This window comes from Crinia signifera, chromosome 2 (genome assembly GCF_055691185.1).
Source record: "Crinia signifera chromosome 2, ASM5569118v1, whole genome shotgun sequence".
Lineage (NCBI taxonomy): Eukaryota > Metazoa > Chordata > Amphibia > Anura > Myobatrachidae > Crinia > Crinia signifera.
Genome location: NC_139218.1, coordinates 392,651,544 through 392,666,173, shown reverse-complemented (window position 1 = coordinate 392,666,173; position 14,630 = coordinate 392,651,544). Strand labels below are relative to the sequence as shown.

General features: G+C 43.0%; 1 protein-coding gene across 8 annotated transcripts in view; it reads left to right on the top strand.

Moving 5' to 3' along the window:
- LOC146058238 (uncharacterized) overlaps positions 1-14,630 on the top strand; it is a 232,965-nt gene that overhangs the window by 69,678 nt on the left and 148,657 nt on the right. For 7 of the 8 annotated variants that reach the window (XM_083170401.1, XM_083170400.1, XM_083170402.1 and 4 more), the window contains exons 10-11: positions 6,366-6,466; positions 6,628-6,697. In XM_083170401.1, the coding sequence (XP_083026527.1) occupies positions 6,366-6,466; positions 6,628-6,697 (171 nt within the window). Of the gene's footprint in view, positions 1-1,910; positions 2,054-2,284; positions 2,471-2,747; positions 2,860-6,365; positions 6,467-6,627; positions 6,698-14,630 lie in introns of all 8 variants that reach the window. The other variant, XM_083170404.1, reaches the window with a different exon arrangement.

Here is a 14,630-nt window from a genome sequence, read left to right as displayed (position 1 = left end):
TTCTCGCACCCTCCAGCTCCACTTAAGAACACAGTTGCTGGTATTGTCAAGGGACGTTTGGATCTCCCTTTTATGGTGGCTGCAGTCAGCAAATCTCATGAAGGATTGTTCGTTTGCCAGTAACGATTGGGTGATCGTGACCACGGATGCCAGCCTGCACAGGTGGGGCGCTGTGGTAGAGCATCACTCCTTTCAGGGACTTTGGATAGGTCAGGAGACCACTCTTCCGATAAATGTCCTAGAGCCATCCACCAAAAGTCCGTAAGCATCCAGTCGGACAACGCAACAGCGGTTGCATATGTAAACCACCAGGGCGGCATAAAGAGCCGAGCAGCCATGAAAGAGGTGACTTTCATCCTGCGGTGGGCCGAGAAGTATCTACTGGCCTTGTCGGCAGTATACATTCCCGGGTTGTTGAATTGGGAGGCCGACTTTCTAAGTTGGCAAACAATCCACTCCGTGGAGTCGCCCCTCCATCCCGAAGTTTCCTTTTTCCTGTGGAATTATTGGGATCCTCCACAGGAGATTGTGCTTTCTGTCTACTCTCCGTTCTTACTCATCAGATGCGGATATCCTCTTGGTGGTGGACGTTGTTAGGGGCTGACGCCTTTTACGATTCTAGTATGGCGGCAATCAGAAAATCTGATTCTCTGTTTATCCTCTACGATGTTCGGAAGCTTAGTTGACCGGCGTCTAAACGCACCTCCTCTGTCAGCCAGTGGAGGTGCAAGGATATCACATTACACTGTAGTGTACCATCCTTCTGGGTGATTGTTTACCTTACAGAATTTTCAGAAGTGGGCGGTGCCTATCACTGATATTTGAAATACGGTAAAGACTCATCTTATCGAGATCTGCCTAATAAAGGTTTAATTGCTCAAATGACCAGTGATTGATATAAAAAATAAAAAGCATTTTAAGTGTTTTAAGAACACTCTTCATTGTACAGACCTTGCCGTGGGGTCTAGTCTTACCCCTGATGAAGTCGTTTTGACGAAACGCATTGGGTTGGTTTTAAATAAAGAACTACTTGTTTGAACGAAGCTTACGTTTTATTCCAAAAAAGGACAAGAGATCTCCTATATAAAATCTGATAGTTGTATCATGTCAATGGAACAATTGTACTGGCTAGGTAGTACCAGATTGAGCGCACTTAATATCTATAATGTCAGTGTGGCATATTATCTATAGGGGGTATTACAGTGTGGCCTATTATGCATCTCATTGCAGTGAGCAAAATTTAAATCTAAAATTGTTCAAAATACATTTATTTCCAGATATTTGTATTCATTTTAGTGCTTCTTAGAATAAGAGACCCTCACAGAGCCCACACCTAGTTGTTTGATGGTAATTGTAAGAGAGGATATATGTTACCCTCCGTCCATGTGGAAGTCTATGTGGTTCAGCAGGCGGCAGTGAGGCTGGACAGAATTGATCTGCAGACAGTTGGATGAGGTATTCTGTCCACCAGAACTGCTGTCCCTGTTTTATCCAGTCCAAGACTGTGGTTGCCATTATGGGAAGATTTAGGAACAAAGAGGCCCAGCTATTTCACTTACTCGCCCATCATTTCCAGCTCACTCTGACATCTTATAGGGGGTCCACCATTTACAAGCCCATATACATTTGTAGATTTTAAGCTTCTTATAAAGTAAAATGGCTGCCGTGGAAGAGCTGATGGTGCGGCGATGTTAGAAGAGGGTATAAGAGGCCTCCATGCTTCTGTTACACCCAGGTGCTGCTGGGAAATCCCATAATCCCCACATTACAGATGGCGCATAGTGCATTAAGTGACTGACACTGATGTCTTCTGTCCCCGGAGTAGATGAGCGATGCTGCTCCCTCTATGTGGCAGAGGCCATGGCAGCAAATGACCTATATGGAGCTGACATTGTATTCCCTTCCCTCAGGAGACGTCACCTGAAGACCAACCATGGAGGTCCTGGTCCTGGAACATATCCGGCACTCGCTACTGACTGACAGGAACAAAGACCTGATCATAGACAAACTGCTGAGCCTCACCATGGAGATTATCTGTCTGCTGACCAGAGAGGTGAGAGGCGCTGAGCAGTGGCCGCCAGGAATTGTGGGTAGGAGCAGGCAGATGCCCTCTGTGTGTGTCTCCTGCCTCTTATGGTTACAGCCATATATACAGCACAGCCTTTGTTACACAGAGATGGTGCAGAGCTGCTATCCCGCCTATATACAGCTGGGATTACTGTATATGAGGAGATTACTGTATTATAGACATAGGGCGGCGTCTTACATATTGGTGCTCTCATAGGATTTCATTGTTGTGAGAAAGTCGGGAGACCAGGTGACAGACATCAGCGGCCGTAGTGTGCCAGGCAGAAGCAACCGCACCCAGAGCCCAAACACAGAGGCTCCGCCTCATGCGCCAAAAGAGGAGAGTAACCGTGATGGGAGTATCCAGGCACCTACTGAGGTACATCACAGAGAGACAGAAGAGGTGAGCGCTCTTATTGTACATATAGCTGTATATTGCCAGGGAGAACGCTGAGTTTAATGTTGTATTATAAATGCTATAAGGGATTTGATTGGTCACTGATTTATGTTGTGCTATAGTGTAACAATACTGATATCACTGGACCCCTGGTGATTGGTCAGTGCGCACTCTGTAATTGATCCCTGACCCATTATCTCCCATAGTGCCCTGCAGGGGAATGTATTACACGGTGCTCCTAGGTGTGGGGATAAGTCATGTAACCAGCTCTCCTATGCTGCAGGTGCCTGGGAAGTGTAAGGATATGGAGGTCTCGTTCTCTGTGACAGAGTGGGACTATTCAGGTGGACACAAGGATGATGTAATGGACCCTCCGCAGCTGCCTGACTCAGTGGGTAAGAGGATGTCTGTCAGGGGGTGTGTCTGTATCCTGCACCATCCAGTCACTTCTCTCAACTCTTCTCCCGGGCCATTGGCTGTTACAAAGCATTTCTATATGGCTGTCATTGTCTGTTCTCTTCGCAGGTGAGTGTAGCTCTAGGAGCCCCCCAGGACGATGTGAGACCCCTCTGTATTCCCGGCATCCTATAAAGGAAGAGGACTGTATTCTCATAGAGGATGATCAGGTAGCAGGACTGGCTACATTATCTCTTCTGTATTATGTTACTGTCATATCCTTATCCTGTGTATACTTCTGGTATAGACGCTCCATGTAATAATATCTCTGTCCTTGTATGACAGGATGAGCCAGGAGACAGGATGTATCACCCGCACTGTAAGGAAGAGGAGCCGATCCCTGTTCCCAGCAGCTCAGGTGAGACAGCAGCGGGATTGGGTCACATGACCGAGACCGATACATTTTTTGTAATTGGGGCAGTACGGATGGTGTAATGGTTAGCATTACTGCCTCACAGCACTGAGGTCATGGGTTCGACTCCCACCATGGCCCTCCCTGTGCTTGCGTGGGTTTACTCCGGGTACTCCGATTTCCTCCCACATTCCAAAAATGTACTGGTAGGTCAATTGGCTTCCTACAAAAATTAACCCTAGTATGTCTGTGTGTGCGTGTACATGTGGTAGGGAATATAGATTGTAAGCTCCACTGGGGCAGGGACTGATGTGAATGTTCAAAATAGTCTCTGTACAGCGCTGCGGAATATGTGTGCGCTATATAAGAAACTGTAAATAAATAATTGTATCCTATATAAATAGCTAATTGCATACATAGTACAATTAAAATTAACTTTCAACATACTGGTATGTACTAGACATTAAAAGGAGAAAGAAGGAGGCCCTTCACCAATCATACAGCGCTAGGTTAGATATTACTTTCCTGATTTGGTTTTTCAGGTCCGACCCCTTTTGTCGGAATACTCTCAGTGTGGAAAATAAGCGTGTCACAGGTTCTTTTCTCCACTCTCCTGAGGATATAGGACTCCACTCTGGTTAAATTGAAATGGATCCTTTATTACAATATGATAAAAGTATACTTTTATCATATTGTAATAAAGGATCCATTTCAATTTAACCAGAGTGGAGTCCTATATCCTCAGGAGAGTGGAGAAAAGAACCTGTGACACGCTTATTTTCCACACTGAGAGTATTCCGACAAAAGGGATCGGACCTGAAAAACCAAATCAGGAAAGTAATATCTATCCTAGCGCTGTATGATTGGTGAAGGGCCTCCTTCTTTCTCCTTTTAGTTTTACTTCCAGAGGGTAGGTGTTCCCTCTTGGCATCCTTTACCATACACTCCAGCAGCTTGCGCTGTAAGAATCCCATCCACCTCCAAAAACCTTTTATGTACTAAACATTACATGTGTTGTTCAAAATAAGGATGGTGACATACTGTAACTAACTGCAGCTACAGAGCAGTCAGACTGTAGGTAATAAGGTTGTACATACAGATTATAGTGTTTTAGAGATAAATGGGTTCTAGAGGTGTGGATGCTGGAACCGTGGGGTATAGAGGTGGATGTAGGAGTGCGGGCACAGTGTGGATGCTGGAACCGTGGGGTATAGAGGTGGATGTAGGAGTGCGGGCACAGTGTGGATGCTGGAACCGTGGGGTATAGAGGTGGCTGTAGGAGCGTGGGCACAGTGTAGATGCTGGAACCGTGGGGTATAGAGGTAGCTGTAGGAGCACGGGCACAGTGTGGATGCTGGAACCGTGGGGTATAGAGGTGGCTGTAGGAGCGCGGGCACATTTGGGCACTGTATTGTGGCGCCTATGGCAGCATTAGATTATGTTATTAATTAGCAAATGATTTGGCTTCATGTAAAGTGGTACTCGGGCACAGGCGGTGGTCTCCTCATTGCTCAGTAGGGAAGTCCTCCCCTCCACACATTGCTTTACTACTGTAATGTAATGCTCTGTACCCATTCCCCGCAGGCAGACGCAGCACTAGAAATCCCGCAGACCCCTGTGAGACCCCTCTGTACTCTCCAGGCTGTACATAGAATAACTATACCTACTGTAATGTAATGCTCTGTACCCATTCCCCGCAGGTGGGCGCAGCGCTAGAAATTCCTCAGACCCCTGTGAGACCCGTCTGTACTCTCCGGGCTGTATATAGAATAACTATACCTACTGTAATGTAATGCTCTGTACCCATTCCCCGCAGGTGGGCGCAGCGCTAGAAATCCCGCAGACCCCTGTGAGACCCCTCTGTACTCTCCGGGCTGTACATAGAATAACTATTCCTACTGTAATGTAATGCTCTGTACCCATTCCCCGCAGGTGGGCGCAGTGCTAGAAATCCTGCAGACCCCTGTGAGACCCCTCTGTACTCTCCGGGCTGTATATAGAATAACTATACCTACTGTAATGTAATGCTCTGTACCCATTCCCTGCAGGTGGGCGCAGTGCTAGAAATCCCGCAGACCCCCTGTGAGATCGCTCTGTACTCTCCGGGCTGTATATAGAATAACTATACCTACTGTAATGTAATGCTCTGTACCTATTCCCTGCAGGTGGGCGCAGCACTAGAAATCCCGCAGACCCCTGTGAGACCCCTCTGTACTCTCCGGGCTGTATATAGAATAACTATACCTACTGTAATGTAATGCTCTGTACCCATTCCCCGCAGGTGGGTGCAGCACTAGAAATCCCGCAGACCCCTGTGAGATCCCTCTGTACTCTCCGGGCTGTATATAGAATAACTATACCTACTGTAATGTAATGCTCTGTACCCATTCCCCGCAGGTGGGCGCAGCGCTAGAAATCCCGCAGACCCCTGTGAGACCCCTCTGTACTCTCCGGGCTGTACATAGAATAACTATACCTACTGTAATGTAATGCTCTGTACCCATTCCCCGCAGGTGGGCGCAGTGCTAGAAATCCCGCAGACTCCTGTGAGACCCCTCTGTACTCTCCGGGTTGTATATAGAATAACTATACCTACTGTAATGTAATGCTCTGTACCCATTCCCCGCAGGTGGGCGCAGCACTAGAAATCCCGCAGACCCCTGTGAGACCCCTCTGTACTCTCCGGGCTGTATATAGAATAACTATACCTACTGTAATGTAATGCTCTGTACCCATTCCCCGCAGGTGGGCGCAGCACTAGAAATCCCGCAGACCCCTTTGAGACCCCTCTGTACTCTCCGGGCTGTACATAGAATAACTATACCTACTGTAATGTAATGCTCTGTACACATTCCCTGCAGGTGGGCGCAGCACTAGAAATCCCGCAGACCCCTTTGAGACCCCTCTGTACTCTCCGGGCTGTACATAGAATAACTATACCTACTGTAATGTAATGCTCTGTACCCATTCCCCGCAGGTGGGCGCAGCGCTAGAAATCCCGCAGACCCCTGTGAGTTCCCTCTGTACTCTCCGGGCTGTACATAGAATAACTATACCTACTGTAATGTAATGCTCTGTACCCATTCCCCGCAGGTGGGCACAGCGCTAGAAATCCCGCAGACCCCTGTGAGACCCCTCTGTACTCTCCGGGCTGTATAGAGGAAGAGAACAGGACAGTGACACAGGAATATCAGGTAGAGGAACCTGCTCTGACCTCTTCTCCTTGTACATCTGCTTCTCACAGTGCAGGATATTGTGTTATTCCCATGTCCCCGCTCTGTGTGTGAGTCCTATTGAGATGTTCCGTGTAATGTGTGGTTGGGACACGTATGTGACACATGTCCTTGTATGACAGGCTGAGCCAGAAGCCGTGATCTATCACCAGCAGTGTAAGGAAGAGGCCGTTCCTGCTGAGATCAGCCCAGGTGAGTGACGCAGACGCTCTGGGGATACAATATTGCTGTATTGTGCTCATAAATTTGCATACCCTAGCAGAATTTGTTATTTTCTGGCCATTTATCAGAGAATATGAATGATAACTCACAAACTTTTCTTTCACCCATTTATTGTCAAACAACTGTGTTTACTCGGTACTTGTTTCCTAGAACGGCCACAATCGTGAGTGATCGTGGCTCTTAATTAAGGGACACGATCCTCACGATGTGGCCGATTTTTTACAATTTTTTCCCTTTGATTGACAGAAATCGGGTCAATCGGTCGGTCGCGACCAATTAAAATCGGCCGCGATGCGACCGACCGATTGACCCGATTTTTCCATAGACTTCAATGTTAAAAAATCTTTTAACATTGAAATCGGGAGGATCTTGTCGGTCTTGTGCCATTATAATGGCACAAGATGAGATGGACTTGATTAAGTCCATCTCACATAGGGAAAAATGATAAAAAAGGTGAAATGGGCCAATATGACCCATTTCACATTTTTTATGTGCCCGCCATGACCCCACGATAGACGTCAACCCGAAGCGTGGCGAGCGCAGCGAGCCCGCGAGGGGCGGCGGTGCGCGTCCTCCGACCTTTTCATTCCCCTACTATCCACTAGGGCGTGGAGTGAGAATAGAATAGTGTGGCGAGCGCAGCGAGCCACCGAGCCCGAAGCGTGGCGAGCGCAGCGAGCCCCGCGAGGGGACGCGTATACCTGTGAAGTTATACGCGTCCCCTCGCGGGGCTCGCTGCGCTCGCCACGCTTCGGGCTCGGTGGCTCGCTGCGCTCGCCACACTATTCTATTCTCACTCCACGCCCTAGTGGATAGTAGGGGAATGAAAAGGTCGGAGGACGCGCACCGCCGCCCCTCGCGGGCTCGCTGCGCTCGCCACGCTTCGGGTTGACGTCTATCGTGGGGTCTAGCCCACTTAGTAACATTTGGGGGGGCAATTGAAAATAATCAGGTGAAAAAAAAAAAAAAAAATCGGGTGAAAAATCGGTCGGTCGGATCGGTCGCATCGCATGCGACCAAATCGCATGCGATGCGATCGATCCGATTTTTTATCTTACGACCACAACGATCTAAATCGTTGTGGCCGTGCTAGGAAACAAGTACCGTTTACTCTTTTTAAATCATAATGACAACAGAAACTACCCAAATGACCCTGTTCAAAAATTTACATACCCTGAAGATTTTGGCCTGATAACATGCACACAAGTTGACACAAAAGGGTTTAAATGGCTACTAAAGGTAACTATCCTCACCTGTGATCTGTTTGCTTGTAATCAGTGTGTGTGTGTATAAAAGGTCAGTGAGTTTCTGGTCTCCTGAAAGACCCTTGCATCTTTCATCCAGTGCTGCACTGACGTGTCTGGATTCTGAGTTATGGGGAAAGCAAAAGAATTGCCAAATGATCTCTGGGATAAGGTAATTGAACTGTATAAAACAGGAAAGGGATATAAAAAGATATCCAAGCAATTGAGAATGCCAATCAGCAGTGTTCAAACTCTAATTAAGAAGTGAAAAATTAGGGATTTTGTGGAAACCAAATCATGGTCAGGTAGACCAATAACAATTTCAGCCACATCTGCCAGAAAAATTGTTCGGGATGCAAAGAAAAATCCACAAATAGCGTCAGCTGAAATACAGGACTTTCTGAAAAAAAGTGGTGTGGTTGTTCCAAGATGCACAATAAGGAGGTATGTGAAGAACAATGGGCTGCATGGTCGTCACCAGAAGAAAGCCATTACTACGCAAATGCCACAAAGCATCCCGCTTACAATTCTCCAAACAGGAACAAGATAGAGAAAGATTTGCACTATGGATGCACACCAAAAGAGAGAAGGAAAAAAAAATATTTTATTTTGGAGGGAATAATCTCAAGATATTAAAATTTAACTTTTATTGGTATTTAAACTAAAAAGAAGAGAGAAGAATCCTGCGTCGATTTTTTAATATATAGAACCAAACATGATAATCTCCTTCTGGTCCTTGTGAAAATTTCGAGAGTTTAAAAAGACTTTAAACATACATACACATAACACATATTGGTGGTGTGCAAAAGCACAAAAGAGAGAAAAGTGATATTTAGGGATAAAAAGTTCCCCTTATGCTGGCTACAAAGAATACTGTGAATTTATGTTGTAGTATTATTTTGGGTTCAATTCCCATCAGAAAAGGTTTTGTATTTTCTCCTTTCTTTAGGGGTTTTAATTCCCACTCTTCAAGGATTTGTTGTGTATGTACAACTGTCAGTATTTTAGATCGCTTTTTGTAGGTAATAATGGTGTATTACAGAGTCACATGCGTTTTATTCATCAAGGTGGCTGTTGTTTTATATGCTCATTTCACCTATGCAGTTCCTATTTCAGCATGTCACAGGTGAACCATTTATTAGGTATTTTAGCTCTCTCTCACGGGGCCACTAATACCAATAAAAATGTATTATCACAGTATTGATTCCAAAATTTCCCTGTGCTGTTATAGCGTCTGCATTCAATGTGCCACTTTTGCCTGGAATTTATACTGGGTGAAATGGGTACCAGGTATTTGATTCTCTACTTGTTACTCCACCTCCCTTTGGGTAATAATTACCAATCAATGGATGTTTGAAGTATGTCACAGGTGAACCATTTATTGGGTATTTGGGCTCTCTCTCACAGGGCCACTAATACTACTCAAATGTATTATCGCAGTATTGATTTCAAATTCATCTATGCAATTTACAATACCTGCGTGCTATTAGTAAGCCACTTTGCCTAGATTTTATATTGGAGGGAGTGGGTACCTGGTAATTCTCCACTGGTTACCCCACCTCCCTTTGGGTTATCATTACCAATCAGTAAATATTTTTGATAAGGTACATGTCAGTAACTCTGTAAATACCTAATACTGATATTTTTCCTGTATAGGGTTAAATATCTATTCAAATCTTTACTGTGCCTCTTTATCTGGGGCTAATACTGACAGGTTTGAGATAGTAGCTGGTTTCCCTGTATAGGGTTAAGTCTCTACAAACACCTTAAATGTATCTCCCTATCTAGGGCTTCACTGTCTACAAACATATTTCACAGTAACATTGTTTCATTATTGGTACATTTCAATATGGTTAGAAACATTTGTAGCCAGCTAGAGGCTGACACGTGTTTCACAAGTTAGCTTCCTCAGAGCCGCAAGCCGAGGGTCTCCTGCTGATAGTATTTATTGATATCACTCAGGCAATCGTTCGGCTGGTAGGTGTCACATGTAATCTTTTGGCAAATGGGTTTGTACGCCATTTGCCCAAGTTGCGGATGCTATTTCCACCCTTTCTCCTTGCGTGCCGGCGTATGACGTCATCCGCCCGGTCACGTGATGTGTTTTAGCCTATCGCGGCTATTCTTTGCCGCAACCCGGAAGTTCCGGGCTTGACTGTAGCGCCCCGGACTCTGTGTATTAAATACTCTTTGGTTTTAACTTTTATTTAGTTGGCTTTTATATTACAGTCCTCACCTGTTTATTCTCACTGTTAATAAAACGTTCTCCACTCCTGTACTCAAGATTGTTTGGAGTGATTTTGTTAGGAGAAACTGCTCCGGTTCGTCTCAGATTATTGCTTTATTCTTATTCGGGTCCTTTTGTCCCCGGAATCTGTATGAGTTTCTTTTTACTGTATAGCTTCTATCTGGAGTGTATGAATGTTACCCCGAACTCTGTATTTTAATAAAGAGTTTCTTTCACTGTCGTATTTCATTTGAGATTTCATCTATCACCTGAGGTTTATACATTATCTATTACTAATTCCATTAATATTAGGAGAGTAAATGATTGAGCATATTATTACTTATGTAGATTAAGGAAATCAGCGTTATCTGATTTTGCTATGCACATTTAGGGTTTCTAATCCCCGGAATCTGGATACTCTATTAATTCTCTCTTATTTTTCCAGATATTTCAAATGGATATGGTAGGTCCGTTTAATCTGGAATTGGGATATTATAATGACGTAGTAGTATCGAAGGTTCGAAAGTAATCCATATGACTAGTTGTATTTATTAAATGTTTTAATTGTTTTCATAAATTATGGTAAGGGTAGACCTTAATTAATACTAGTTATATCAGAAGTATGAAAGGTTTTTTGATTCATTGTAATGGAGAAATAGAGGAGTTCTAATGGAATTCATTTTGATACTAATTGTGTATTGTATATATAGGTATATTGTGGTTTCAACTTTATTCTGACCAATGGAATTCTTTTTGATACTAATTGTGTATTGTGTATATATAGGTATATTGTGGTTTCAACTTTATTCTGACCAATGGAATTCATTTTGATACTAGTTGTGTATTGTGTGTATATATAGGTGTATTGTGGTTTCAACTTTATTCTGACCAATAAATATTGAACATTATGAACATATTTCAGTGTGGATTTCTTGAACATGATAATATATGGTGAGGAAATAAGATAAGAGGTGATATAAAAATTAAGTGAACAGTGAGTAGTGAGAGGAAGAAAAAAAGGGGGAGGGAGGTTTTTGGGTGAAAGTGGAAAACCTCCACTTTCACCCAAAAACCTCCCCTTTTTTTCTTCCTCTCACTACTCACTGTTCACTTAATTTTGATATCACCTCTTATCTTATTTCCTCACCATATATTATCATGTTCAAGAAATCCACACTAAAATATGTTCATAACACATATACCCAATAATTATTATTTTGTATTCAAAACCAATATTTATTGGTCAGAATAAAGTTGAAACCACAATATACCTATATATACAATACACAATTAGTATCAAAAATAATTCCATTGGTCAGAATAAAGTTGAAACCACAATATACCTATATATACAATACACAATTAGTATCAAAATGAATTCCATTAGAACTCCTCTATTTCTCCATTACAATTAATCAAAAAACCTTTCATACTTCTGATATAACTAGTATTAATTAATGTCTACCCTTACCATAATTTATGAAAACAATTAAAACATTTAATAAATACAACTAGTCATATGGATTACTTTCGAACCTTCGATACTACTACGTCATTATAATATCCCAATTCCAGATTAAACGTACCTACCATATCCATTTGAAATATATGGAAAAATAAGAGAGAATTAATAGAGTATCCAGATTCCGGGGATTGGAAACCCTAAATGTGTATAGCAAAATCAGATAACGCTAATTTCCTTAATCTACATAAGTAATAATATGCTCAATCATTTACTCTCCTAATATTAATGGAATTAGTAATAACTAATGTATAAACCTCAGGTGAAGGATGAAATCTCAAATTAAATACGACAGTGAAAGAAACTCTTTATTAAAATACAGAGTTCGGGGTAACATTCATACACTCCAGATAGAAGCTATGCAGTAGAAAAGAAACTCATACAGATTCCGGGGACAATAGGACCCGAATAAGAATAAAGCAATAATCTGAGACGAACCGGAGCAGTTTCTCCTAACAAAATCACTCCAAAAAATCTTGAGTACAGGAGTGGAGAACGTTTTATTAACAGTGAGAATAAACATGTGAAGACTGTAATATAAAAGCCAACTAAATAAAAGTTAAAACCAGAGTATTTAATACACAGAGTCTGGGGCGCTACAGTCAAGCCCGGAACTTCCGAGTTGCGGCAAAGAAAAGCCGCGATAGGCTAAAACACATCACGTGACCGGGCGGATGACGTCATACGCCGGCACGCAAGGAGAAAGGGCGGAAATAGTATCCGCAATTTTGGCAAATGGCGTACAAACCCATTTGCCAAAAGATTACATGTGACACCTACCAGCCGAACGATTGGCTGAACTATATCAATAAATACTGTCAGCAGGAGACCCTCGGCTTGTGGCTCTGAGGAAGCTAACTTGTGAAACACGTGTCAGCCTCTAGCTGGCTACAAATGTTTCTAACCATATTGAAATGTACCAATAATGAAACAATGTTACTGTGAAATATGTTTGTAGACAGTGAAGCCCTAGATAGGGAGATACATTTAAGGTGTTTGTAGAGACTTAACCCTATACAGGGAAACCAGCTACTATCTCAAACCTGTCAGTATTAGCCCCAGATAAAAAGGCACAGTAAAGGTTTTAATAGATATTTAACCCTATACAGGAAAAATATCAGTATTAGGTATTTACAGAGTTACTGACATGTACCTTCTCAAAAATATTTACGGTACTTGTGTATTATCACGGCTCCCACGATTTCCATCTTATGGGATCTTATACAATTTAAAATTGTATACCATTGTATATGGCATACGATGAGATGAGATGAGATTTTAAATTGTATAAGCACACTAATGGGTGCTTTCAAGGTCAATTGGCCCCCCTATAAGATTTTTAATTGTATAAGCACCCTAATGGGTGCTTACAATGTTAAATGCACCCCCACACCACCCCCACTATCAACGCCAACCTGAAGCATGGCGAGCGCAGCGGTACGCGTCCTCCGACCTTTTCATACCCCCACTATCCATGTCGGCGTGGAGTTGATTTTATATAGTGTGGCGAGCGCAGCGAGCCACCGAGCCCTAAGCGTGGCGAGCGCAGCGAGCCCTGCGTAATACTTTACATGTATTACGCGTCCCCATGCGGGGCTCGCTGCGCTCGCCACGCTTCGGGCTCGCTGCGCTCGCCACACTATATAAAATAAACTCCACGCCGACATGGATAGTGGGGGTATGAAAAGGTTGGAGGACGCGTACCGCTGCGCTCGCCACGCTTTGGGTTGGCGTTGATAGTGGGGGTGCATTTAACATTGTAAGCACCCATTAGGGTGCTTATACAATTAAAAATCTCATCTCATCGTATGCCATTTACAATGGTATACAATTTTAAATTGTATAAGATCGGGTCCCATCGCAGCACATCTCATCTCATTGCATACCATCTTAAGCCTTATGGTATGCAATGAGATGGGAGCCGTGATAGTACACAAGTACCATATTTACTGATTGGTAATAATAACCCAAAGGGAGGTGGGGTAACCAGTGGAGAATTAATTACCGGGTACCCACTCCCTCCAATATAAAATCTAGGCAAAGTGGCTTACTAATAGCACGCAGGTATTGTAAATTGCATAGGTGAATTTGAAATCAATACTGCGATAATACATTTTGAGTAGTATTAGTGGCCCTGTGAGAGAGAGCCCAAATACCCAATAAATGGTTCACCTGTGACATACTCCAAACATCCATTGATTGGTAATTATTACCCAAAGGGAGGTGGAGTAACAAGTAGAGAATCAAATACCTGGTACCCATTTCACCCAGTATAAATTCCAGGCAAAAGTGGCACATTGATAGTATGCAGACGCTATAACAGCACAGGGAAATTTTGGAATCGATACTGTGATCATACATTTTTATTGGTATTAGTGGCCCCGTGAGAGAGAGCTAAAATACCTAATAAATGGTTCACCTGTGACATGCTGAAATAGGAACTGCATAGGTGAAATGAACATATAAAAAACAGCCACCTTGATGAATAAAACGCATGTGACTCTGTAATACACCATTACCTACAAAAAGCGATCTAAAATACTGACAGTTGTACATACACAACAAATCCTTGAAGAGTGGGAATTAAAACCCCTAAAGAAAGGAGAAAATACAACACCTTTTCTGATGGGAATTGAACCCAAAATAATACTACAACATAAATTCACAGTATTCTTTGTAGCCAGCATAAGGGGAACTTTTTATCCCTAAATATCACTTTTCTCTCTTTTGTGCTTTTGCACACCACCAATATGTGTTATGTGTATGTATGTTTAAAGTCTTTTTAAACTCTCGAAATTTTCACAAGGACCAGAAGGGGATTATCCTGTGTGGTTCTATATATTAAAAAATCGACGCAGGATTCTTCTCTCTTCTTTTTAGTTTAAATACCAATAAAAGTTAAATTTTAAT